This window comes from Neopsephotus bourkii, unplaced genomic scaffold (genome assembly GCF_033783945.1).
Source record: "Neopsephotus bourkii isolate Nb327-2 ecotype Australia unplaced genomic scaffold, CSIRO-AGI_Nbou_v1 NB_38, whole genome shotgun sequence".
In the NCBI taxonomy this organism is placed as follows: domain Eukaryota; kingdom Metazoa; phylum Chordata; class Aves; order Psittaciformes; family Psittacidae; genus Neopsephotus; species Neopsephotus bourkii.
In genome coordinates this window covers 1,219,458-1,247,129 of record NW_026900555.1, presented here as the reverse complement: position 1 = coordinate 1,247,129, position 27,672 = coordinate 1,219,458, and the positions used below count along the sequence as shown (strand labels likewise).

Below are 27,672 nucleotides of genomic sequence, written 5' to 3'. Positions count from 1 at the left end.
AATCAGAAGATACTGCAAATCACTTGTGTCTATGGGGATGTCAGGTTGTTTTATTTTCGTTTCAGCCACACCATCCACTCCAACTACCTTAAAAGCCCTTTTATGTAGAAAACCATAACCCTTTCCACTCACTGTCATTGCAGATATTAACCAGAGTCAGAAAGACTGACAGAAGAACAGTGTAATAAGGTATTTATTAAAAGTGCTGTCAGTTTAAGAGCTACAGTCTAATATTCCCTTTTTAAAGGGGTATCCAATTTAAAAATGCTAGCTAAAAACCATTCTGATCATTATTGTTAGACACACAACCTGCAATGCTCTATAAAATGTTATGACTGACTGGGACAAAGTAATCTTCAAGTCCAGAATCCAGTCTCTATTGTAGAGGAAGAACTGCTGGGGGCTCCAGAAGAGACACCTGCTGGTACCTGGAATAGAAATGAAATCACTAAATACAGTAGTTTAGCTGACAAATTTAATGATAACATCTTACACTGGAGTGGAAATTGACATTGGGAAAGGAATCATCCTGCAACAATGCAGAATTGTGATTCGCTACATGTGTCTACTTATGTATGAGCTACTCTCCTGATACAAATGTTTTCCCCTAAAGAGGCCGTGACAGAGGCTTCTGTTTCAAGAATAAAAGCAGACCACTGTGAGAAGTTAGTCAGCTATAGAAGAAGCTGTAGCCTAAGCTGCTAAACCAGAGTTATCCTGTGCTTATAGCCTCCAAGTTACAAAACATTGTCTTCCTGGTTACTCACTTTGAGTGCTTATACTTCTCCTTAATTGCTTGCAGTTGGCAATGGGGAGCATCAAGGCATGCTTTATGCAGATCAGTCAGGCAAGGCACTATATCACTTAATGAATACCCAGTGAATGCAGCAAGTGTTTGTGGCTGGCCAGAGGAGAAAAGACAGTGTTATTCCAGTGTAGGTATCATGCATCTAAGAGATACATTTTCTACAAAAGCATAAACCATTTTCACTACATCAGTGCTCACACTAGATTTTTTTTTTTTTTTTAGGCTTGAAAAGGATTCAAGTGTGTTCTGTCATCAGTTTCACTCTAGGTCTTCCTTGGTGCCAGATCTGACCAGAAGTTCCTTCTGCTCTAAGCACATGGAATCCATTACATCTCTTCTGGGTCCCATCCTCTTCCAAAGCTGTTACTCTTAACGCTCAGCTGCGAGAGCTATCAAGGCCTGCAGTAAAGCTGCCACTCCGTGTAATCACTCCACTGAAGTGGACACATTAAGGTTTCCCCTCCCTCCTAGAAAGCCCCTGAATGGTATCTGGGGGAGAAGTTTTGGAGGTTAAAGGCTAACAAGGTCTTATGTAAGGACTTAATGTAATTGAGCAAGACAGCAAGGTGTCTCTTATTTCAGAAATGAGACAGGATATTTCAGGTTGGTTTAATATTAACCTATCAGGTATTTCCGTTAGATCAGGAACACCTACTCACCCTAGGATTTCAGCCTTCATAACATACATTGAAGCTACTACTTTTGCTTTTCAGCCTAATTCTAGTTACATAAAATGCTTGAGCTACTCGTTAACATGCAGTTGTTATTCTTACCCAGAAAGACCTGTTCATTGTATAGTTTGCTAGACAGTAGGCTGCTGCAGCAGTTTGTGAAGGAAGGTACTTCAGAAATGGATCAGCTTCAAGTAGACTCAGCTCTGCAAGATACTGAACAAAAAACCCACAAATTTTTCAAACAGCATGAGCCTAGCTGGTGCAATCAGTTCAATACAGCAAGCACTGAAAATTGTCAGTGGTCTGAGTTTCATGTAAAAAATAATGAATTGCACATCAGATGGGTAGAAATAGCATCCTAGTCCTGTCAATCTTACAGATGACCCTTTAGCATAGTTCAATGGAAACAGAAAGACTACAGTTTGTCAAAGCCTAAACAATCTACACTAATATGAGGTTCTGTTCACATCAACAGCTCTGATGTAATTCTACAGATAGGTACTTAGAATATTCATGTTCTCATCCTTCAGGGTTCTTGTTTATACAGATTGATCTCACTTGGAGATCAGGGATAAACAGACAACTCTAAGAAACAGAATGTGAGCTCCCCTGAAGTAAAGCCATTGTATAATCCTATAAACCTTGCAGGTAAGCAGCAGGTCAGATACATGCCATAAGCTTGGGTTAACCAGTTTCTGAGCAGGATTGCCTATGCAGCTATACAGGTATGTACTGTGTCATTGTGTAGCAATACGTAGTACCACCATGTCCAGGGTAGACTTGCTATGCAGGCACTGCTCAAAAAAAAAAAAAACAGATTTCCACCACCCAGCTGCTTAGTCAATGCATTACCCTTGACCAAACAGACAGAAATCTTCCATTTGCTTTATGAGACATTTATTAAGCAGTCTCACAAGCCTTCTACTGAAGACACTAGGCTGCAAAACATTCAGTTTTAGGCCTGTGCAGTCCCAGGTAAGACTTGGCATGAGAAAAAGCGTATCTTCTCACAGTAGCAGAACCTGTATTTAACAAAGTTATCTGAGCAGACAAGCGGTTCTGCTTTTCGGATCACTTCTCCCACTGCCCTAAAAGGAGAATAACTCATACCCTTGCAAAGTTCTCTGTCTTCATACAGACTCCATGCCTCTGAATATACTGAAGGAGGAACTGGTTGATGGTTGGGGCTGTTAGGTCAAAAGTCAACACTTTGAGAAGCAGGTGTTCCATTCTTAGCAGCTGCCTCTTTGTGTAGGTATCATCTGTTATATACACAAATTCATCCACTTCTGGTGGGTAGATCTCTTCATACTTCCTGTAAGAGGAATATAGAAGACATTTGGCAGCTTGAAAATTATGGTAAGAGAAAGCTTTCTGCTCAACCCATATCAGGATGAGCACACGACATGACTAAAATTTGTGTAGAACTCTTATTTTAGTTCTTTCTCCAGCCTAGTTCAATTTAATTTCAAATTTGGTCAAAGATGTTTACAGCAACTAGCTCCCAGACAAGAGATAAACTTACGCAGCCAGAAGCATTGCTGCTGTTCCTACAAGCTGCAATTTCCCTCTGAGAACAGACATGCAGGAAAGAAACCTGTCCAGGAAGTTCACCGCCAAGTACAGAGTCTCTGTGCGAAGTTTATATTCTTCCCCTACTTCCACCAGCCAGTCTACCAAGATGGCACGCATTCCTGTTGTGATATCTGGTTGTTTCTTCATGTAGTAGGGCTTGGGCCTGAATCGTACCTGTTTGGAGAGAGCTGGAGAATCATATTGCTCAACCTGAAGAGAGCTATTGATGGCTGAGCTGATTAACATTCTTCATACTTATACCAAAAGGAGTATGAGTTGTTCCACTATTAATGACTTATTACTACTAACTACAATTATAGTGCTAATAGTATTAACAACTAGTAGAATCTCTAGAAAGTAGTATTCCTACACTGAACAGATAAGAGCTATGGTGTTGGTAGCAGAATAGTAAAAACCTCCTGAACTATGGAAAGCCTTTGCCATCAAGCACATACGAGCCATTCAGAGGGACCTGAGACTGAACAAATCACATTCCCTCCCCCACCTTCTTACTGGGAGAATACCCTTTAATGCTCTGATACAGAAAGGTAGGAAGAAAAACACTATAGCAAAAGAGCTGTCAGTGACATCACGTCTGACTGCTTTAGTAGTTTCACAGTATTCAACTCCCATTTATAAGAATGAATTCTCCATCCCAAGGAGTCAAGAGATGCTCCAGTGGTAGGGATTTTCAGGGACAAGAATAATCATGAAAAATATCACTGTCTACATGCTGGCTTCAGAGACAGCTTTTACTGCTTGATTTCTCTCCTCCGTAGTCCAGCCTTGGGTTATCCTGGAACAGCCATACCTTTTTGCAGTATTGCAGCCTATCACAGAGACCACAAATTCCTACAAGCTTGTTCCAAGGCACTCACTTCAGCCTCCCGGAGGTATTCATGAATGTCTTCTGCATACTCTCCCACAGTCAGAGTTACAGGATCTACCATGTGATCCTCAGGCTGGGACTGGAAGGACGTATCCACTACCATAGGAGATCCTAACAGGTAAGAGGAAGCAGCAAGACATTTGTGTAATTAGCCTCTTCACCTTCTCCTGCCATGTCTAAGATTAAATTATTTGCCTCATCTAGACACATATCAAGTTACCTCGAAGTGTTATTTATTTATAACAAGCTACTCACTAAGTTACCAGCATCACAATTCAGAACTACCCTACATGTGCTGTGGGTACCATCTAAGTTATTACAGGAGTTACCTGCACTCAGATCCAGCAGAAGGTGAATACTGGAAGTCATTGCACTAGTATCCAGTTCACACAGGCTTGATTCCAGCTCTTCAACTGCTTGGCAGCTGTAGTTTTCTTTCTCTTCTGGTTCATCCTCATAGATCGCAAACGCTTGCTTTGACACAGCACTGACCATTTGCTTGGGTAATTCATCTTTTCCAGATGAAGGGACAGTGTTTTCAGAGCCAGAGAAGCGTCTGATAACAGTAACATCCTGAAACAGAGCACACAGGCTGTGGGGGGAGGCAACTCAGGAAGAAAACTGTAAGTATCATTTGTTTTAGCACAGAAAAATCACTCTTCTTGCCTAACAGACACCAATAATAAAAGCCCACTGGAAAAAACACCAGCTACAGCTGGTGCCTCAGCTTGTTGCTGTCTTGCTGCAACAAAGTTGTCACTAAAAGAGTGAGGTGTAGGGAAAATCAGGAACCAAGAGAGCAGCCTCATCCCCAGTGCCCACCATCAAGGGGAGAAAGGCAAAGGTACTGCTCAGCTCCTAAGGGGCTGGCAAGTGCAGTATCTGCTCCACATTCAGCTCTGGCAAACAGCAGCTGCTTTCCAGTGCAGCAGGTTAAAGTAACAACAGGTAGTGCTCAGGCACTGTCACAGATTTATGAAGGACTTCACCTGCAAGGCAGAATCTAATGCTGACTTACAAATCAAAGTTTGAACTTTTGAGCTCAAGCATCACAACCTCTAGGACTACGATGTGTGACCCAGCTGCAATCCTTCACATCATCTGCTATTAGCAAGCCACCGAGTTAGGGGCTTTGCACAGTCACAGCCATGAAGAGCTTGTGTACATACAACAGCAGCTATTTTAGGTCCTGTAAATCATCACTGTAACCCTTCTGCCACATCAGCAGACCCCAGGAGGGCTGCAGGAATAGAAATGCAGGCAGACACCCTGTTGTGAGCTTTAGCTTCTTGAAGACTCTGGCAGGTTGAAGGGAGCATGGCCAGCTTCAAGGCAATGGGACCTCGGAATGAACTTTTCTTAAACTATGCCCTACACTTTAGAGGGTATGCGCCCACATAATGCCTCACCACGTCTCCCTTCCTTCCAGGGTGGATTACTTGTTCAGATCATTTCTACGGGGAAGCAATTGGAGATTAGGATCAGTTATTAGCGGGTTTCTCGGCAACTCACGCTCTTTAGCTGGAGCCGGACACAGCTCCTTACCCCGCCGCCTCGGGCGTTTACCTGCAGCCTCGAGATAGGGCGCGGGCACCGCTCATGCCCGCGGCAGAGGAGCTGCCCCCGGCCCGCGAAGCGCCCGGCGGGGCTGCGAGGCTCACCTGGGCGCTGGGCCGCTGCTGCCCGTTCTCCGCCAGCACCCCGAGCACGGCCCGCCCGCAGCTGCGGGGGGCAACGGGACAGGGCTCCCGCCGCCCCGCCCGGCTCTTCTCCCCGGTGCGGCGCATCGCCCCGACGTCGGTACCTTTCGGAGGCAACTACAACCAAAAAACAACCGCGCACCAAAATAAAGTTGCAATAAAATAAACCCCCTCGGGCAGCCCCTCCCGCTCCGCAGGATGGCGGGTGGGCACGCTCGCCACGCTCGCCACGCTCGCCCCCGTCGCCACTAGCCCACCGAGAACGCTGCACCTCCGAGACAGCAGAGAAGAAGCAACCAGCACGCCAGGTACACGCCCGGCGCCCCTATATAGGCGGTGGCCGATGGGAGGCGGTGGCGGCGGCTGTTGGTCGCAACCCCCAGCGCCGCCGCCCTGACAACACAAGCGGCGGCGCGTAGTCATGGAGACTCCGGCGGGGGCCAACCCCTAGGGCCCGGCCGCGCTGCCCCGCGCACACCACCACCCGCCCCGCCCAGCTGCCCGTCCATCCAGAACGCGGGGAGAGGGCGCGCAAGGAGAGCTGCGGAGTGATGCGCACAGCTGCGGCACAAGGGTTTGGCTGCACTCCTCGGTTAAGTTAACGGAATTCTAGTCGATTTAAGCGTGGGTTTGACTGCTGTAGCACCTTGTAAATCTAAGCTAGGGGACAGATGCGGAGCTGATTGCACGGCTGCATAAGGGAGTGGCCCTCAGCTGTGAGCGGTGGAAATACAGAGCCCTGTAATAGGATTTAAGAAGCAGTTTATCCTGTGCCATCAAAGATTTTCACCAGTGGTGTGGATAATGACACAGAGAGCACACTTACTAAATTTTGGGGTAACACCACCAGTGGTGCTGGGAAGGGCTGTGACAGTGCTGAGAAGCAAGATTAGGTTTGTGAAATTATCTTGACAAACTGGAATAGTGTTCTGGAAAAGTGGGATGCTCCCAAAGCACGAGGGCAAGCTCAGACAGAATCAACAGCTGCAGCAGTGCAGGGTGCGAAACAGCCAGGTAGATTGTAGGTCTGTGAAAAAAAAATATCCAGAAAGTTATCGTGAACCTCAGACCGAGTGTAAGTTGCCATGCTCATGGCTGTTCCTGCATGGGCAAACCATAATATAGCCTGTGTGGCACACAAGCCCTCTGAAAGTCTATAGAGAAGGCAAAGGACCAAGCAGAATAACAGCTTAAACTTCAGCATGAGATGTAGGTTAGGTATTAGCATTATGATGCCCCAGAAGAGACAGCATGGGAAATTGGAGGATTTCCCTCTGCAGTTCTGTAAGAGCACATTAAAGAAACTGCTGTCAAAAACGTCTGTGCCTTGGCGGCTGTAGTACTTCTCAAGATGCAATCCAAAGTGACTGAAATGTAAGAGCTATCATCCAAAAACTGGATATATCAAGCAAGGACTTACGCTGTAATTAGGTCTAACACATAGCTCACAGCCATACAAAGATCATGTGTCACTCCTACCCAAATATATAGATGGAGGTTATTTACTAAACTCATTTTCAGTCAGTGAATATCCTTCATCTCCAAACACTCATCACATCCATATACCATTTAGACATAACTGAAGAAACTGAGCTACCCAGCAGATGACTTATTAATATTTTTATGTATGAGCAGCATATGGATATCCTCAGTACTCATATAGTCCATTAATGTAACTGAAATGCCTCTCAGATAGCTCTTAATTAAGTTATCTAAGCTCCATTTTCCCAGGAACTCTTTGAAACAGCCCAATATGGATTAGTACCTGAGGGAGGCCAGTGAGCTTTTCCAGCCACTACTTAATTGTAGCAGAAGATCAAATAAAGCTTTGGGCCGTTAATCATTTACTTCTGCATTTCCTTATGTGTTCTTGAGAGGAGACCGAAGACTTCCTGAGAGGTCTTCTTAGGGTGCCTTGCATTAATTAGTCTTATGATTTCTATGAAGGCAGAGAACTCAGAGCAACTCCTGACTTGGCAAAGGATGCTTCCTTTGTGGCTCTGGAAAAGATGGCATGAAAGGACTGGTTTGGACTCATCTCTGTCTTGTGAATCTTTCCTATCTCCTTAGCTCTTTCTCCTTTTTGCAGATTTTTGCTTTGAATGTTGAAATTTCCAGATTTACTGCCTTTTTCAGTTAAAGGGATTTCCCTTCTTCTATGCTATGGGACCGGGCATGGGCTCCTACTTTCCTGTCTGAGGACAGTCTCAGCTTTTACACAGTAAGTTCTTCACACACTTCAGTTCACGATCTGGGGCATGGAGAGTGACTGTCCTGGTCTCCAGTTCTTCCCCAATGTCTAGCCTCTCAGAAGTGCCACAGAAGGCTTCTTCAGCGATTGGGGAGCTGGATTTATTTTTAATATCCCAATAAAAATATTGGACAATTATATTTTACTCTATCAATCTTTTTGCAAGTTTTGCTTACAAGAGAGAGAAATGTCTGTGCAAATGCAGTTGCTTGGTACTGTGCCTGAGAGCAGGAGGAGAGATGAAGATGAAGCATTGTGTCACTGTTGTAGGGAGCATCCTTTACCTCTGTAGCTTGAAACTGTAACCTTAAATCTTTAGCAATACTGTGTCTGCCTTTAACATAGTAGAATAGGCCAAACTGTTCTAACTTACTAACATATAGAAGGAAAGGAATGCTTGGCTGATGGGGAAAGGAACATCATGGGACTGATAACAACTAAAGAGACAGTAAATAAGACCAAGGATGCTAGCCTTCAAGATAGTAGAACGACACCCAGCATGGAGCAAGACTAGAACAGAACAGAAACAAGGACGTACCAACTGCTGACTCGGCACTAGGACCTTGCAAGCATGCACAAGCACTGAGGTCATTCAGTAAACACAGTGAGGAAAACTGAGGAAGACAACCACCAAAGACCTCCATTCAGCAAGAAAGCGCATGTGTAATTAGGATGCAAATATTATAATTAACTCCTGGGAAAGCTATGAATATTTATGAATATGCTAAATATATAGCTGCTATCAGCAAGTATTGGGTGCGCTCACTTTTGCAAAACAATTCACGTGTGAGCTTAGTGCTGCAATAAAGAATGCCTGCTTTCTAAATCTCCAGATTGAGTCTAAGAGAGTTTCTTTGACAGACTTTTATGGTAGCAAAACCACAATTCACTCCTACTCTACCTACAAGCACACATGGGGCAAAACTGCCTTTTGAAAGAAAATCATAGCATATTTTCACCCAAGGTATTTTTCTGCATATTTCTTCCTCTCATGAGCTTGAGAAGGACACAGCTGCTTCAGAAGCTCCCAGGAGCTCCTGCTATGCACAAGTCAGACTACTGTAAACTGTCCCCTTCTCTCTTCACCATTTGAAGTGCTTTTGGGTCCCTGGGTTTATTCCCTAGCTTTTCAGCTTGGCCTAAACAGCTGTTTGGCCTGCAGCCTGGGGTAGCATCTTCATGGGTAATAAATCACCCATTGTCTTAAAAATATGTGTAAGCCTACGATGAGAAGCAGTTACTGCAAGACTGTTGCAACTTTTCAGCCTTGTGTCTCTAAGTCTTATGTTGAATTACAATACAATATTCATACAGGAAAATCCATTCGGGCAGGTTAGATGCAGACTTATGACTTTGGCCAGGTTGCGTTCAATATTTGGCAAGTTTTCTCAGACCCATGTACTGAGCAATCACACAGAAAGTCCACATGTGCCACAGACTTCTCTTAGGTCAGCTCACTGCAAAGCAATCTGGAAGTCCAACGCATAGCAAATTTAATGCACAGCTGCATAAAACCCTGTCAAATGTGTTGTGGGAGCAGTCTTTGAGTTCAGAAAGTTTCTAAAAAGGTTTGTGAAATATCTGTGACAGCAGGAGCTGTGCCTGGACTCACTGACCTGCAGGTTCCATCAGGACCTTGTTGTATGGTCTTACAGTGACAAAGCAGTGAAGCACATGACCTCTCTTCTTTCATATGGCTATAACTCCTAGAGTTGTGAATAATCTCCTGTCTGCAGTGTGCCCTGGTTATCATAACAGTATTCCCATTATTTAGGAATACATAGATTTTATCTTTAGTTTCAGTGTTTTTCTGAACTACCAAAATCAGAAAAATAGCCAACAATTAAAACATGGATCCAGGGATAAGAAGTTTTTGGCCAAGACACAGCCTTGGTTGAGCCACCAACTCCACCACATTAGTTAGATCACTTTCTTAATCTGCACTGGACAATTGGCAAAGGCACAAAACACCACTTAAGTCCAGGCTTACCTAGTATTTTTCTGTATGAAACCCCACACTGAACAGTGAGTTTGGACAACTCTGTAGCCCAAGGAGAGAAAGCTCTTTGTACCCAGAAACCTAACAGATCAGGATTGCATCTTGCTGGAAGCACAGGCAGTAACAGACATAGTCTGTTTTGCTTGGCTTATGATAGTGCATTAAAAAGGGCCAAAAAATTTATACTACCATGCAGTTCAGTCATCTATACTGTACAATTGTTAGTACAGCTCTGACATGGTCCTTGATGCAGTTGAGGCTCATGGCAGATTGTGCTTTTCAACTGTTTAGGAGCATAATCCAAAGGCTGGCATGGCCAGGGACCAGTCCCCATTGGCAGGAAGCATGTAGACTCCCTGCTTTGACAGACAAGAGAGCTTAATACTCTAAGCTTTTCTAAGCCTTCCTAAACATAGGAGAAGTGGTCTGAGCTGAAGAGCTGTGCTTGTTCATCACCATCCAGAAACTCAAAAAGAGGCCATAATTGAAAGAGGTTGAAAATAATGACAAACCAAACCTGAGTAGTCACAGGCTGGTGCTGTGCTGCACTGTGCTGCACCTACAGCTTGTGCTTCAGGCCTGTGCTGGGCTGTACAGGATTCTTGGCTCCAGCTGGGTGATAGTAACAGTGGAGCCCGCAGGCAGCTCCCACTTGGTGTTGTTGATTACACCACCTGCATGGCCTTCTCTTTATCTTAAAGTGGAGCAGCAAGTTTTCATGTGAACATACAGCAGAAATGACAAACACAATGTGTTTTGTCTGAGAAAAATCTGTAAGAGGCCTCAAAAGAAAATGTCAGTGAACCTTTCCATAGGTGGGATCTCTACCACATGCCTTGAGCAGAGGTTTGTCTGGCACTGCACAGCGCAGGGTTCCCAACACCTGAAGGGACATGAGATTATCTGTATTCGTTCTCTTTCTTGTGTTAGCTCGAGAAAATGTTTTTTTAAGCAATAGCCTGGGGAGTCTGAGTCCCTTTCTTACTGGGATCATAGTGTATGCTAGCCCTAGTGCCTTGCATTATAGGGTATCACCAAAATAGTCTGCTGACCCCAAAGATGTTCCTGTATCAAGTGGTGGGACAGGTGACAAACACAGCTCCAAACATTTACAGGATTGGGGTTGCTTCTCCACAGCAGTCTAGGGCTGCTTCTGCTAGCTTTGTGACTATGTAGGTTGCCCATAACCACTGCAGCTACTCCCATTTCACCCAGAAGCACAAGAAAATTAGCTTTTTCAGTATCAAAGCAATCACAGAATGTAAACTACCCTTTAGTGCTGCATGTGAAGGGAAAATATCAAGCTTAAAATCAAACATTTCTGCTGTGCTTACTTTATTCCCTTCTCTATATCACAGAGCAGCTGATAGCATACTTGAACACTGTGCATGTTTTAAATGAATGTCAGTCACAGAACATTAATATCTCAACTATGCTTTTCACCTCAGAACAACACAGGAAAACACCCATAACTTTGACAGAACCTTGAAACAGCTCTGCATAATCCAGAAAGAGATGTTTCTGCATTGTTCAAATCACTCTAATAACTGCCTAGCTCCACTGCTAGGGCCTTCTACCAGGTCTTGCTGAAGTTCATGCTAAAATGCCCTTACTGTATAGTAGATCTTTTCTCAATCAGGCCCCTAATTTACGATCCCTATATTCACAGCATCTGCTGTTCAGCTGCTTTTGACAGCTGCTGTTCATTTCTAAACAGAAGCTGATGGTTGAAATGTTTCAAAAGGATTTGGATTCTAGGGAAGCTAACTCTTGGGCTCTGTTTTGCAGGTTACAAATCATAGACAAATTCCTATAGTGCAGCATCGGGATATTAAAAGAGAAGTTATTATTCGTTGCTATCAGTTCTACTTGTTTGTTTTAGTAGTTCAAATGGAGTGGCTTGTATACATTTAAAGAAGATACTTTCTTATGCATCTAATTAGAGATCAACTAACTATAACAAAAACGGAAGCAAAATTTATAGCAACAGTAATTGTGGAAAATAGTTTATCTTTATTGCCCTGAAAAGTAGGTGCAATGATCAACATCTATAGTGTTGTGAGGGCAAACGCTACTCATGAAGGCTTCCTCTCAGCAGAGGTCTGAAGTGCTATATAACAAATGTTCACAGGGTGGTGATTCTTTGGTATTTTTCATATGCTAAAATTCATATCATAAAACTCTGCTACAGCTAAACTAAAGGATGTGAACAGACTGGGATGTGGTAACTATAACTGTCTGAAGCCATTTTGATTTTTTTTCCTAATAGAATGGTAGTTTGATATGGGATTTCCATCTTGACCTAAAATAGGAAGAAACCAAACACCAAAATTTCAGATCTTATCTTTCAGTAATTTAACTTTTTCATATTACAAGCATTTATTTCAAATGAGATTGAAAATCTCTGGTGAAGGCATAAGCAATCTCTGAAGAAAAACAATGCATGTTTTGGAGGGAATGCTCAGAATTACAACTATTTATCAGAATGCATCATGACAAGCAACTTTTGTTTACCAGTTAGCTCTGCATAAAAATCTGGAATCGCTGAAGCCTGGCAATGGTTTTATCTAAACTGGAAAAGAGGTTGTCTTCTGAATTCTGTGCCTTACATATTAAGTACATGACTTTGTTCTACCACTCATAGATGAAGGGAGAGATACGTGCTTAGACAGAGCCACTGACCAGTTATTTTGTCTTCATGGTGCTCTTTCCCCTTCTATATATAGAAGTCAGCAACAAGATTTGTCAAAACTGCTGATGAGCTCCTCAGATATCAAGTCATTAGTGTGGCTTTCATAACCTGTGAAGCAAACAGGTTGTACTGATCATACCTGGAGCACTGCAACCTCACTGTTTTCAAACTAAATAAAAATACAAATACTTGTCTGCTTGCAACAATGCACAATTCATCACAAACTGTTTAACAGATTAACCTTATGGCCAGGAAAGGTATTGAAGGAAGAAATGGAAGTAGCCAAACTCTTCCATTCTGTGGAGAGTTCCCCTGCCTTTTTTTCTTTGGTTTATGTGTTTTAATTGGAATACTCTGTGGTTTCTCCACAATGTAATTTTAGTTGGCCCTTGATTATCTGAGTAAATTAGTTAATGATATTTCTCACCACAATTACACTTTCCCATTGCAATTATCTGAATTTTGGTGTTTCAAGTTGTCCATAATGAATCTGTGCTCATAATTACAGCATATTGCTAATAAATGTTTGTACTAGACGTATGGTACAACACTGCTTATGTACATACACAGAAATTACTGTAGTTGAGCTCATACACTTTTATTGCTTACTGCATGCTTTGCTAGTGATAAATGATAGTCATTTTTCTCTACTGCAGCCAAGAAGAGAGATTAAAACTCTAGATACCAATCTGATCTCACAGGTCACAGCTTGTCTGTGTAACCCGTTTTATGTTATAACTGATAGCAGTAACAGGTCTTTCATCAACCGTGTTTATTTATGTCTGTGATTCACAGTGATGATGACTTACAGAGCACGTGTAATTACAGGTGTATAACTCTCATGGAAATGCAGTGCATAGCCAGAAAAAAATGACTTTGGGGGAGGGAGAGATATTAGAAGTCCAGCATGAATAAAATAAATCTTAACAGTATGAATAAAGAAATCCAAACAATAGGATAATGCAGTTACTAAATGGAGAGTAAATCTGTATGTATGCAGTAGAGATGGGTAATTAGGAGGGGAAAATAGACGACTGGAAAATTCACCACATCTGTTTTACATTGTTTAAAAATTAAAAAGCTCTGTTCATGTAGTAATCTGTGCTGTCTGGCTTACTAACATTCATCTTGGAAAGCTGAGAAGCTCTGAGATTATAGAGTTTGAATTTCCATATTCAATGTGGTAGAGAATAAGGACTCCATAGTGTAGAAAACAGGAATTATGATTTTAATATGGAAAACCAATGACTGCGTTTAAAAAAGATATTGAATATGTAGCAAGGGATGCAAGACAATAAATAAATACTACTAATAAAAAAAATCTGGATGTTTCGATAAATAAAAAAAAAAAAGGCCTTACAGGAAGAAATTTAAATATCTCATCATCTTAGTATGCAGAAGACTGAGAGATAACAGGATTGCATCAGGACTCCCATGGGAAGAAGATACCAAGCCTGAAAAGCCCATTTATTCTAGCAGACACTGACATAATACAATTCAATGACAGGTACCTGAAAACAGTCAGAGTTCAATTAGACATAAAGCTAATGTTTGTAACAATGAGATTGATTACCCATTACAGCAAACCTCCAGGGGAAAACAAGATGTCTCTCAGTGTTTTCAGTATACCTTTACTTGAGATACACATTATCTAAAAAGTACACATGCTACTGGACCCTGTACTGGAGTAACAGAGGAAAAGCTTTACGGCATGATAATAGAAAGCTCAATAAAGTGATCTAACAGACTTTTTGACCTCCAAGATAAAAACAACTCTTATCTGAAAATGAGTTTCTGTAGAGCTATATTTGGGCTATAGCATCAGCGACTAGATGACCCCATAAGCTTTCACTTGCATGTTTATATTTACCTAATTCCCTATACTGGAAGCAGCTTGTTCCTCAGAAAACACAGTAAAAGAGCTGCAAACTTCTTCCTCCCTTTTTAGCCTGGAGAGTCAAGAGATTGGTGTCATGTTCTTCTGTCCTCCAGATGCTGCTTTCTCCCTGTTTTCATCATTTCCTACTTTCCACCCCAGAAGCCGTGTCCTATTCTCATGTAGTTAATAATCATCCAGGTGAATGAACTATAGCCATTTTAGAAGAGTCCCCATCTGTAAAACAGCCCAGGCCTGAGTATTCATTTGTTAGCAAAAAAACCCAAACTTCTGTTTATCTCTAGCTTACAGACTACCACTGTGGTACTGCTAAGATAGTGAGAAATAAATGCCTTTATCAAAATAGCATATATTGTCAGAGACAGTGCAGACAGAACTGTTTCATTTCCTGAATTTAGATTTCTTTTTAATGTCTAGCATATGTACTCAGACTTTCTTTTATCTTTTATACTTGCTTAGTAGCAAGAGAGTAGAGAGCTTTTACCCTTTCACCAGCTTTTCCAAGTTTCAGATGACCAGGGCTCGGCCTGGGAGCTCTGCTCCAGCTGCCCCAGCAGTGGCCACCGTAGACACTCAGAGCCGATGAGAGGGGAGGCTGCAGTGCAGACTTCGGGGTGTAGAGAGTGCCTTCACTGGTCTGGTGAGGGAAAGGTACACAATGGGCAGGGCTGCACTCGGTGCTCCCTGGTGGAGGTCCTCCTGCAGCAGGGGCTGAGCTGCGGGAAGCTATTAATAGGCTACAAGATGTCAGGGTAGCTGAGAGGAAGCAGGAATGCTTGCTCCCTGCCCAAACTGTGCAGAGCCCTCAAGATTCCCCTGTAGCTCATGGAGGAAAGAAGGAGGTTGTTAACCCTCGAAGCTGGGAATTGGTGACAAAAAAAACAACAAAAAAAGGAGGAAAAGGACAATTAAAAGCAAGGGACTTCCTCCTAAACCTGTTGCCCCCACACAGAACCGCTTTGCTGTCCTGCAGGGGGCTCATGAGGAAACACACTTGCACCAGAAACAGCTGGCTGATGAACTAGTAAAGAAGATCTCTACTGGTGCTGCCAGGAAAAAGCGACGGGTCGTAGCAGTAGGGAACTCTACTTTGAAAGGCACAGAAACACTAGTCTGTCGGTCTGACCCGGTCTCAAGGGAGGTGTGTTGCCTACCAGGGGCACGGATCAGGGATGTGGCAGAGAGGCTGCTTGCTCTGGTAAGCCCCACGGACTATTACCCACTTCTGGTGATACATGTGGGTGCTAGGGATATAGATAGTAGTAGCCTGGGGAGCATAAAGAAGGACTACAGAGCCCTGGGAGAGGTGGTTAAGGGCTCTGGAGCTCAGATAGTCTTTTCATCTATTCTCCAGGGTACAGGGGAGGACATAAAAAAAGCTAGGAGGATTAGCCAGGTTAATAAATGGTTAAAAGGGTGGTGTCACAGTCAAGGGTTGGGTGTCTTGAACATGGGACCCAAGTTTGTAGGCCAGGTCTACAGGGGGTTGGTGGAGCTGGTCTAAGGGGAAGAGCAGTTTTGGTAGGAGGCTTGCCAAGCTGGTCAAGGGTGCTTTAAAAGAGATGTGTTGGGGGAGGGGGGCATCATTCCATCCCAACACACCCAGTCAGTTGCCAGCACCTATAATAAATGCTTGGAGCAATGTAGAGATACTCCAGCTGCTCCAGCCAATGAGCCGGCTTCATTTGGAGCTTGGCTCAGATGCCTCTATACAAATGCCCGTAGCATGGGGAACAAACAACAGGAATTAGAGATGTGTGCTCATCTACGGGGGTATGATATTATAGGCATCACAGAAACATGGTGGGATGGCTCCTATGACTGGAGTGTTGGAATGGAAGGTTACAGACTCTTTAGAAAAGACAGGTTCAGCTGGCGGGGAGGGGGAGTTGCCTTTTATGTTAGGGATAGGCTAGAGAGTATGGAACTCTGTCTGGGGACAGGTGATCAGCTAACAGAGAGCTTGTGGGTCAGGGTTAAAGGGAAAACAGCTATGGGAGACATTACTGTGGGGATCTGTTATAGACCGCCTGATAAAGAGGAATCTGCGGATGAAGTACTCTATAGGCAGATAGGAAAAGTCTCACGCTAACAGGCCTTCATTCTCATGGGTGACTTCAACCACCCTCACATCTGTTGGAATGACGGTACAGCCCGGCACAAGCAATCCAGGAGGTTCCTCGATTGTGTGGAAGACAACTTCCTTCTGAAAGTAATAGAGGAGCTGACAAGGAGAGGTGCCATGCTTGACCTTGTGCTCACCAACATGGAAGGGCTGGTTGGAAATGTGGCACTGCAGGGCAGCCTTGGATGCAGCGACCACGAGATGGTTGAATTTGAGATCCTTAGGACAGTGAGAAGAGTGTGCAGCAAGCTCACTGCCCTAGACTTCAAAAGAGCAGACTTTGGCCTCTTCAGGAACCTGCTTAGTAAGGTTCCATGGGATATAGCCCTAGAGGGCAGGGGGGCTCAAGACTCTTGGTTGGCCTTCAAGGATCACCTGCTACAAGCTCAGGAGTGCTGCATCCCAACCAGAAGGAAGTGCAGCAGGAGGGCCAGGAGACCTCCTTGGATGGATAAGGAGCTCCTGAGGAAAATTCAAATGACAAAAGAGTTTTATACAAAGTGGAAGCAAGGACAGGCAGCCTGGGAAGAGTACAAGGATGTTGTCCGGGAAGCTAGGGACCAGGTTAGGAAAGCTAATGCCAAGTTAGAATTAAACTTGGCTACGGATATTAAGGATAACAGGAAGGGATTCTACAGGTACATAGCAAATAAAAAACAGATTAGGGAGAATGTAGGCCCCCTCAGGAAGCTCTCGGGTGAACTAGCTACACAGGATTTGGAGAAGGCTGAGGTTCTGAATGACTTCTTTGCCTCGGTCTTCTCTAGCAAAGGCTCTGACCGCACCACCCAAGTCTTGGAAGGCAGATGCAGGGACTGTGAGAATGAAGACCTTGGGCCCACTGTAGGAGAGGAATTGGTTCGAGACCATCTTAAAAATCTGAACGTGCACAAGTCCATGGGTCCTGATGAAATCCATCCATGGGTCCTGAAGGAGCTGGCAAATGAAGTTGCTAAGCCACTGGCCATCATATTTGAAAAATCATGGCAGTCAGGTGAAGTTCCCGATGACTGGAAAAAGGGAAATATAACCCCCATTTTCAAGAAGGGGAAAATGGATGACCCGGGGAATTACAGACCAGTCAGTCTCACCTCTGTGCCTGGCAAAATCTTGGAGCAGATTCTCCTGGAAGGCATACTAAGGCACATGAAAATCAACAAGGTGCTTGGTGACAGCCAGCATGGCTTCACTAAGGGGAAATCCTGCCTGACCAATTTGATGGCCTTCTATGATGGGGCTACAGAACTGATGGACAGCAGTAAAACAGTTGATGTCATCTACCTGGACTTGTGTAAATTGTTCGACACTGCCCCACACGACATCCTTGTCTCTATATTGGAGAGACATCAATTTGATGAATGGACCACTCTGTGGATAAAGAACTGGCTGGATGGCCGCACACAAAGAGTTGTGGTCAATGGCTCAATGTCCGGCTGGAGACCAGTAACAAGTGGTGTCCCTCAGGGATTGGTGTTGTGACTGGTCTTGTTTAACATCTTCGTCGCTGACATGGACAGTGGGATTGAGTGCGCCCTCAGCAACTTTGGCGATGACACCAAGCTGTGTGGTTCGGTTGATACGCTGGAGGGAAGGAATGCCATCCAGAGGGACCTTGACACACTTGTGAGGTGGGCTGATGCCAACCTCATGAAGTTTAACCATGCCAAGTGCAAGGTCTTACACCTGGGTCAGAGCAATCCCAGGCACAGCTACAGGTTGGGCAGAGAAGAGATTCAGAGCAGCCCTGCAGAGAAGGACTTGGGGGTGCTGGTCAATGAGAAAATGAACATGAGTCGGCTTCAGTGTGCGCTTGCAGGCCAGAAAGCCAACTGTATCCTGAGCTGCATCAAAGGGAGCATGACCAGCAGGTCGAAGGAGATGATCCTGCCCCTTTATTCTGCTCTTGTGAGACCTCACTTGGAGTATTGTGTGCAGTTCTGGTGTCCTCAACATACAGAGGACATGGATCTGTTGGAACAAGTCCAGAGGAGTTCCACGAGAATGATCAGGGGACTGGAGCACCTCCCATATGAGGATTGGCTGACAAAGTTGGGGCTGTTCAGCCTGGAGAAGAGAAGGCTGCGTGGAGACCTCATAGCAGCCTTCCAGTATCTGAAGGGGGCCTATAGGGATGCTGGGGATGGACTCTTCATTAAGGACTGTAGTGACAGGACAAGGGGTAACGTGTTAAAACTTAAACAGGGAAGTTTAGAATGGATATAAGGAGGAAATTCTTTCCTGTTAGGGTGCTGAGGCACTGGAATAGGTTGCCCAAGGAGGTTGTGAATGCTCCATCCCTGGTGGTGTTCAAGGCCAGGTTGGACGAGGCCTTGGGTGATATGGTTTAGTGTGAGGTGTCCCTGCCCATGGCAGGGGGGTTGGAACTTGATGATCTTAAGGTTCTTTCCAACCCTAACTATTCTATGATTCTATGATTTAGTGGCATGCCACAAGGAACTCTCATTTGACTTTAGGAGACTTTTTGCTCTGGTTTATGTACACATAACATCCAGGGGATCAGGTCCTCCTCCTTTTATGGGATGTTATTTTTTGGTTGCTGCTTATGAAACAGATTAGTATAACATTCATAATCTGGAGAAACTGAGAGTTGAAATAGAACTCTTCATTTGGTGGAAATTATTATAGTTTTAACTTCCCTCCTGACTAAAGACACAGTTTAGCTTCCCATAAATGGGATTTTCACATAAAAATTAATATTTAAAACTTTTAAAAAATTGAGAATGTAATTTCAAGTATTTTTAATGTTGATTTATTTCATAAAATAGCTATTATAGTATGTAATATGCAGCACCACAAACATACTGCATAGAGAAAATACACTTGCTATTTTAATTTTACTCTAGAATTGTGAAGATAAATCACTACATTGTTGTTGCTGGAATGCCTTCTCTAGATTCCCTGTGCACTGAAAAGAAACAACCTAAGATATTAATCTTATGAAAATATCTAAGCTGTTTCAATCAGTAAAATGTATAAACTGCTTTTGCTGTTTCTAAGGATTAAATATTCCATCTGTGCTGCAGCATTACCATTCCTGATCTGTCATGAAGCACATAAAAATAATAAATAAAAATGCACAAAGTCAAACATAAAGGAGTTTCAAAGTTTTCTGAAATGAAATATTCCAAAATGAAATACATGTAGAAATATTTATAGTAATTTTCGTTGCAGTAATAGAATTTTGTGGGGGAAAAAAACCAACCCTTACAAATGTGCTTGGAACAGTTTTAACCAAACTTCTGGAAACTTTTTACAAAGACAGTGCAAACACCTATTCAGTCTGCAGTTGCAGTCACTACACTTACAGTAGGCTATTAGAAATACCAGGACTTTCAAGGATCATGAATCACAAAGTCACACAATCACTTAGGTTGGAAGGAAGCTCTTGATATCATCTAGTACAGCTCCTTGCTAAAGCAGTGTCAGCTACAGCAGATCTGGCCTAGCATCATGCCTGTTTGGGTTTGAAGATTTCTGTAGATGGAGATTTCACTTCTTTCAGCAGTGTGTTCCAGTGTTTGACCCCTCACACAGTAAAAAAAGTGCTTTCTTGTGTTTAGATGGAATTTCCTGTGTTTCAGTTTGCGTCCATTGCCTCCTATCACTGGGCAGCATTGAGAAGCACCTGATTTCCTTTTCATTCCCTCCCATCACAGAGTTGCACACATTGCTGAGATCCCCCTTGGCCTTCTTTTCCCCATGCTGAACAGTTCCATCTCCCTCAGACTCTCTTCATCTGTGAGATGCTTCAGTTTCTTAATAAGCTTTATGGCCCTGTGCTGAACTCACTGCATTAAATCTGTATCTTGTACTGATACAGTACAAGAACTGGACCAGGTGTGACCTCACTAGGGCTGTGTGGGTAGGATGGATCACCCCTCTCAACCTGCTGGCAGTGCTCTTCCTGAGGCAGCTCTGGAAGCCAGTGTCCACCTTTGCATCAAGAGTGCATTGCTGGTTTGTGGTCAGCATATGCTAGTGCCTGGGCTTGTTCCAACCCAATTCTCTCACTTGCTGAGGTCCCTCTGAAAGGCAGGACACCTGCATGGTGTTTCAGTCAATCCTCCAAGTTCTGTATTAGGGTGTACTCTTTCCCATCACCCCGTTCATTAATGAAGATGTTAAACAGAATTGGACCCAGTATCGACCCCTGGGGTACACTGGTAGTGACCTGCCTCCATCTGGACTTTGTGGCACTGACTACAGTCCTTTCAGTCTGGTATTTCAGCAAGTTTTCAATCCACCTCCCTGTCACTTTTTCTAATCCATACTTTGAATGTGATAGAGTTGCCGTTCCTTGTATCTCCACAATAGATGCTGAGAGCTGCATTGATATAGCATGTGATATCACCCAGTCCCATGCTCAAGTTTTTATACACATCTTGTGATTTATGTCCCAAGGCATTGTAACTCTAATCTCTTGAAGGCAAATTTGAAATGTATGTTATCTCGCAAGAGAAGGGCATATATCATTTTAAACTGAGGCCTAAAGACTGAAAAGCTGAGTCAATCTCAGGAGTTGCTCTTCTCCCTCCTTTGGTTATGCAGAAACTATCTCAACAAGTTATGTGAGATAAACACATTCTCTTGCAATTATTTTGTATCTAGAAGCATATTAATGTCTAATTTTTTTCACAGGCTAAAATTCTCAGTCTGTGATACGTGATGGCAATAAGCAATATATACCATCATCATCATGGCTTGACTTTGCAAATGACGATTTGGGAAGGGCTTTACCCACGCTTACTACAAGAGTGCTGATGACTAAGAAGGCCAACGTGGGATAGGCAAATCTGGCTACAAAAAGCACAGCAGAAGGTCTCCTTGGGTGGTACAGGTGGGGCGCGATTCTTTCTGCGTTGTCTTTTCTCCTCGAGACTAGTTCTTCGTGAGCTCTCAAAGGAGTCAATGGCATTATGTATGGTGCGCCTCCAAGTCTCCCGATTGGAGGCCAAGGTGGACCACTGATGGTAGTCACTATGGCCAAGGCTAAGGTATTGTTTCAGGGAGTCCTTATATCTCTTCTTTGGGGCACCTCTCTTGCGGCTACTGGTGGCAAGTTCACCGTAAAACACGATCTTGGGGAGGCAGTGATCCTTCATTCTAGAGACGTGCCCTGCCCAGCACAGCTGTAATTTCAGCAATATCGCCTCGATGCTGGTGACCCCCCCTGTTCGAGGACAGTGACATTAGACATACAGTCAGTCCAATGGATGTTTAGAATTGTACGGAGGCAGCGCTGATGAAAGCGTTCGAGGAGTCACAGGTGATTACGATAGATGACCCATGATTCTGACCCATATAAAAGAGTAGACAATACAATGGCTCTATAGACACTGATCTTTGTACTTTTCTTCAGCTGTTTATTGCACCAGACTCTTTTATGGAGTTTTTCGAAGGCTCTATATACCTTTGCTATTCTGTTGTCTATCTCTTTGTCGATCGTGGCATCCGAGGAAGTGATGCTTCCCAGATAGCTGAACTGCTGAACTGTCTTAAGCTCTGACTCGCCAATGGTAATTGTGGGGATGGCGATAATCTTCTTGTAGTGCAGGTTGGTAGAGGACTACTGTCTTCTTCAAGCTGACTTCCAGCCCAAAAACCTCAGCCGCCTCCGCAAAGCAAGATGTTAAAACGCTGCAGAGCTGCTTCTGTGTGGGCAACAAGGGCGGCATCATCAGCAAAAGCAGTTCACGGACAAGATGATTTAGGGTCTTAGTGTGGGCCTTCAGTCGCCTTAGATTGAATAGGCTACCATTGGTTCGATATTGAATATAAATGCCATCTTGTTCATCGAGGTCTGCCGTAGCCCTTTGGAGCATCATGCTGAAGAAGATTGTGAATAAGGTCGGTGCGAGAACGCAACCTTGTTTCGCACCATTGGTCACTGGGAAAGGCTCAGATGTATTGCCATACCTGACTTGGCCTTGCTGATCCTCATGTAACAGAATAATCATTTTGAGGAACTTAGGGGGACAACCTAATCGTTCCAAGATCAGCCACAGGCCTTTTCTGCTCACAGTGTCAAAAGCTTTGGTGAGGTCAACAAAAGTTACATATAAACCCTTATTCTGTTCTCTACACTTTTCTTGTAGTTGTCTGAGAACAAATACCATGTCTGTGGTACTTCTCTTTGCTCTGAAACCACACTGACTTTCAGGTAGAAGTTCTTCTGCGATAGGAGGTACTAGTCTGTTCAATAGTATTCTTGCAAGAATTTTACCAGCAATGGAGAGCAGAGTTATACCACGGTAGCTTGAGCAGTCTGACTTGACACCTTTTTTCTTATACAGAGTGACAATGATTGTGTCACAAAAGTCTGATGGTATTTTGCCTTAGCATGAAGTGCTTGGCCTCCGTGCTTCCATATTTCAGGTGAGATTCCGTCAACCCCAGCTGCCTTGCCAGTTTTCACCTGCTGTATAGCCTTAAGAGTCTCTCCCATGGTAGGGACTAAATCCAATTCGTTTTTCACCAGATGTTGCAGAATGTGCTGGATTCCTTCGCCTTGGACTACATGATTAGCACTAAAGAGGGTTTGAAAATGTTCAGACCAACAATTCAGGATGCAGATTTTATCTGTAAGAAGCGTTTGGCATCTGCACTAAGTAAGGGGCTTTGAACCTGAAATGTGGGTCCATACACTGCTTTCAAAGCCTCATAGAATCCTCTGTGGTCACCCAAATCTGCACATAGTTGAGTCTTTTCTGCTAGGTTAAGCCACCACTTGTTCTGGATGTCTCGGAGTTTCTGTTGGAGTTTGCTACATGCAAGACAAAAGGCTGCTTTTCTTACATGGCAGAGTGGCTGAGCGAGGTGTGCTTGATGAGCAGATCTCTTTTTTGTCAGCAATTCCTGGACCTCCTGGTTGCTATCGTCAAACCAGTCTTTGTTTTTCTTTGAGGAGAACCCAATGGATTCTACGGAGGACTGCAGGATGCTATTTTTGATATGTTGCCAAAGCGCTTCAGGAGAAGAATCTATAAGTTGGTCTTCAAGCCTCGTTTGAAGGTTAGCCTGAAAGCTGTCCCTCACTACAGCTATTTGAAGATTATTAACATTGAGCCTCCTCCTTGGAATGCCGCCTCTCTTAGGTTTGGGCGAAGTGGAAATTAAGTTTGCAACGCACAAGGCAGTGGTCTGTTTGACATTCTGCACTAGGCATCACTCTGGTCTGGCAGACATCACGAATATTTCTCTGGCACACTAAAACATAATCAATAAGGTGCCAATGTTTAGATTGAGGAGGCATCCAGGTTGTCTTCTAGCTGTCTTTCTGCTGGAAGATAGTGTTGGTGATGGTAAGCTGCTGCTCTGCACAGAACTCTAGTAAGAGGTGACCGTTATCATTGCAGCTGCCAACACCGTGCTTGCCTAGTACTCCTTTCCAGGCTTCAAAGTTCTTTCCTACTCGGGCGTTGAAGTCACCAAGGATTATGATCTTATCTTCTATAGGAATTTTTTGAGTGAGGTGACGCAGGTCAGAGCAGAATTTTTCTTTTTCTCCAGGGTCAGCTTGCAGAGTTGGAGCATATATGCTGAAAAGAACAACATGTTGCTTATTGCGTAGTGGAAGACGCAGGGAGATAATACAATCAGAATGACCTCTTGGCAAATTTTCAAGTTTAGAGATGATGGAGTTTTTAATCATGAAGCCGACTCCAGAAAGATGACTTTCAGTTTTGGGTTTGCCTGACCAGTAGAGTGTATAGCCAGCACCATGTTCTTTGAGGCTACCTTCCTCATGAAGGCGAACTTCACTGAGAGCAGCGATATCGAGGTTAAGTCGTGACAATTTGTGGCCAATTAGCGCAGAACGGTGCTCAGGACGCCCACTGTTCACTGTATCAAACATGGTTCTGATGTTCCAACATGCGAGTGTCAATCTGGACACACCTTTGGAGGCAGGTGTATGCCTTTGTCTCTTTGTCTTTAATTGACCGCAATAGAAGATGCCCGTTGGCCGCGGCTAGCCAACCAGGTGGAGGGAGAGATGAGCTTTGGTTAGGCCACCTTTTCTAGGCCTCTCTCCATATGGATCAAGCAGTGCTGTCCTTGAAAAAGGCTGCTTGGTCATTCAGGATGCTGCCGAACAAGACTGTCATCTCCTGGGTCAGTCTCAAGCGACCAATGTCCTGAACCGCCTGCATGCAGGGTTGGGTCTGCGACTTCCAGTGCACCTTATCACCTGCCATTTCTTGCCTCGCCTCTCGCTACAGGGCTTTGCAAGTGTGGTTAAACCCTGCACAGTGGATTTATTTTAGGTGAGGCACAGCGTGCACAGAACTGGCCTCACCCTTTACACCTGAGGTTTATCTGCTAGGGCCTAGCAAGCTTGGATGGTGACAGCAAAGTCCTCAGGTCATAGGTTTGATTAGAGTATCCTTCTCTTAGATGGATGGCCTTACAGGGCTATACGAGCTCCATCTGCCCAGGTTTGAAGTTGGAGTTGTCCTTCTCCTAGGATGGTTGCCCGAAGGCTAGTGAGCCCATCCTGCCCACGGACACACTTTGTCTGACCCTTCATTTGAGACCTGACTGGCATGGGAGGCCGTACTGGAAGCATAAGCCACCACCAGCATAGCTCCCAACTTCACAAGGGCATGCAAGCTCTTTCCCCACGACAAGGGGGTGTCCATGAAAGAGAATATATACTCTGTATTTAGAAAGAATACTGCTATCAGTTTCCCATGTGTTGATGTTTTGGGTTCATTTCTGCTTATATTGACATGTCTAGTTTTGTCTTTGGCTTCAGCTGGAGTCTGTTCAAGTTTTTCATGCTCTTTATACATTTTTACAGGTCAAAGACTATTGCTGCTTTCTTCTAAAACCTATGCAAGGAGCACTAATGGCTTGCCACATGTTCCCAGAAAGACCCGTGTCCCTGCATTTTAACACAGCCAAAGATTTGGCAGTATTTGGGCAGATTTTTCCTCCTAACGCTTGATTAATTAATGAAGTCAGGTTGCTTGTTACAAATACAATACTGACTTCTTTCAGACAGTCACACTAAGCCTCCAAAGGCTATTGCATTATTACAAGAAATGTCAGAGTTGTGCTGGTAGCAAAATTAAGTATTCTTTTTGTTTACTGCCATTAAAAAGTTGTGCTCAAGATGTCCTCAGCCACAGGAAAAAAAACACACAACACAAACCCAACCTCTCAAAATATTAATTACAAATTTATTAAAAGCATACAGATGATTTGAAATCTAAACAGTCAAGCAATCACTGTTCTCTCACCCTAGGAGAGGAAGGAGAAGGAATTCCAGTGGCAGGGAGCTTAGTTGCTTTTGACAAGAAGAGAAACATAGACCTACTCATTAACAGTGCAGTTAAAGAAGGGTGAGCAGCTTGTTGCCAAACAGCCACAGGAAAAACCGTAACTGCTGTAATCAAGAGAGCTGTTTACCCAGTCAATAAAACCAGGGTGAAACAAATGGCATAATGCCCTGAATAACTGTAGTCTGACAATGGGAAGTTACCAAGGAACATGGCTGCTAGCAGGTAGCTCCCCTCTTGATCCTGAGGAGCATGGGTGGCACAGGTACTGGACTGAAGGTGTCCTGTTCTATAAGTACTGTGGTGGGCACTGAGCTTGGGTCTCATCCCTGGGAAATAGCAGAAAGATCAAAGAGAAGATCATGTCTGCACATTATCAATATCCTAAGGGGAAAAACAGTCCAAAAGCTCCCCAGCTATTGCTCAGAGTCAACTTTCAGACTACTGGGTATTGAACTAGGCTGCACCAGTTTGCATTTTGTAATGAATCCCAGGATATTTGTGTCTTCAACTAACCATGACTGCAGACAAAATGAGGTTTTCCATTTACTCTAGCATTTATTTGATCAAGACTTTACTGAAGAGCTAGTAAGCCTTTTTCACAACCTTGACAGCATCTTCCAGAATGCCCCAGAAACGAATGAAGATTACTTTCATAAATCTCAATCCAAAAGCGATTTTACATGCATCAAAAGGCAAAGCAATACTATACATGCCTCAGCTGACATTTACAGGGGTAACAGAAAATGTCCCCGATTTACAGCTACCACCCTGGACCACTCACTGCTAAGTAACTCACTGTCAATGTTGAGTCCAGTGCTGTGTGCACTGTAAGGTGTAATTGATAATGGTCACAGCTAACGTCGGGTTTGCTTTTTTAACCCTGCCTATATCAAATTACTCAGAACATCTAGCATAGCTTCATATGATAGTCCGTAGGCTCAGGCCTACATTCTTAATGCCCTGATGTCTTGGTATCACATGGATCAATGACAAGATGTGGTTAAAATAAAGCAATGACTACATATTTGAGGAATACTGAATACTGTTGATTGGGGTACCAATTAAAATCTCTGCATATAAAGGACATCTTTCTTAGCTTCAGAAATACTAATGTATGGAGCCAGCTCCAGGTAATATGTGATCAGATTTTCTCACTCTCTGGTATTGCTTCCTCAGATCAAAAGGGCTCTAACAAGGAGGAAGTGGTTGTGTGAGACAGCCCACCAGGGTCAATAAGGATTTTCAGGACTTGGACTGACATATCATAGCTTTCAGCTCTAAAACGGCCTTTTTGCTTATCTTTGATGCAATCTTCTGAGCCTCTGCTAACAAGAAAGCTAGCCAAAATTTTTTTGTGTGTGATGGCAGCCAAAAATAACAAGCATAAAGGTGTTTGTGCAATTGAAATACTTTTCAGCTTTGGACGTCTAAGTAGCTGTGTCTACACTGAAGTCAGCTGCCTCCTTATTCAGACTGTCATTTCTACACAGCCCTTTGTGGACACCAAGGATCTATTTTTGAGCATGTTCCTCGACAAGCAAAGACTCTTCTGATGTTATTTGCACACATCACCAGGTGTGAGTCATTGTGCTGATAGATCCACATTCCTCTTTTGTTTTTACAAGTCTAGCAACTACCTTAAATTACACCAAAGCAAATAAAAAGAGGATGACACCTAGCAGATCCGACTGATCTAATTTTCTCATCTGAACAAGCGTGAAGTGAATGTAATCTGTGGAAACAACTAGATTTATAGT

At 43.7% G+C, this 27,672-nt stretch overlaps 1 protein-coding gene and 1 long non-coding RNA gene across 2 annotated transcripts in view; one reads left to right on the top strand and one right to left on the bottom strand.

Annotated features, from left to right (window-relative positions):
* The window catches only part of LOC133207989 (uncharacterized), a 214,844-nt gene that overhangs the window by 93,564 nt on the left and 93,608 nt on the right, over window positions 1–27,672 (top strand). The window lies entirely within an intron of this gene.
* CCNA1 (cyclin A1) lies at window positions 214–6,010 on the bottom strand. The gene is made up of 9 exons (XM_061345276.1): window positions 5,904–6,010; window positions 5,608–5,763; window positions 4,276–4,519; window positions 3,936–4,057; window positions 3,008–3,231; window positions 2,593–2,797; window positions 1,582–1,695; window positions 768–901; window positions 214–428 (listed from the first exon to the last, which is right to left on the bottom strand). Exons 2-9 carry the CDS (start codon window positions 5,731–5,733, stop codon window positions 377–379), a joined length of 1,221 nt encoding a protein of 406 aa, XP_061201260.1. The 5' UTR covers window positions 5,734–5,763; window positions 5,904–6,010; the 3' UTR covers window positions 214–376.

Excerpts from the sequence above, each read along its gene's own strand:
- CCNA1 (XM_061345276.1), bottom strand. The coding sequence starts at position 5,733 with ATGCGCCGCACCGGGGAGAAGAGCCGGGCGGGGCGGCGGGAGCCCTGT. Across the intron at positions 3,232-3,935 it reads AATACCTCCGGGAGGCTGAA|GTACGATTCAGGCCCAAGCC; the intron begins GTGAGTGCCTTG and ends CTCTCCAAACAG. Across the intron at positions 902-1,581 it reads CAATGAACAGGTCTTTCTGG|CCACAAACACTTGCTGCATT; the intron begins GTAAGAATAACA and ends TCCTCTGGCCAG.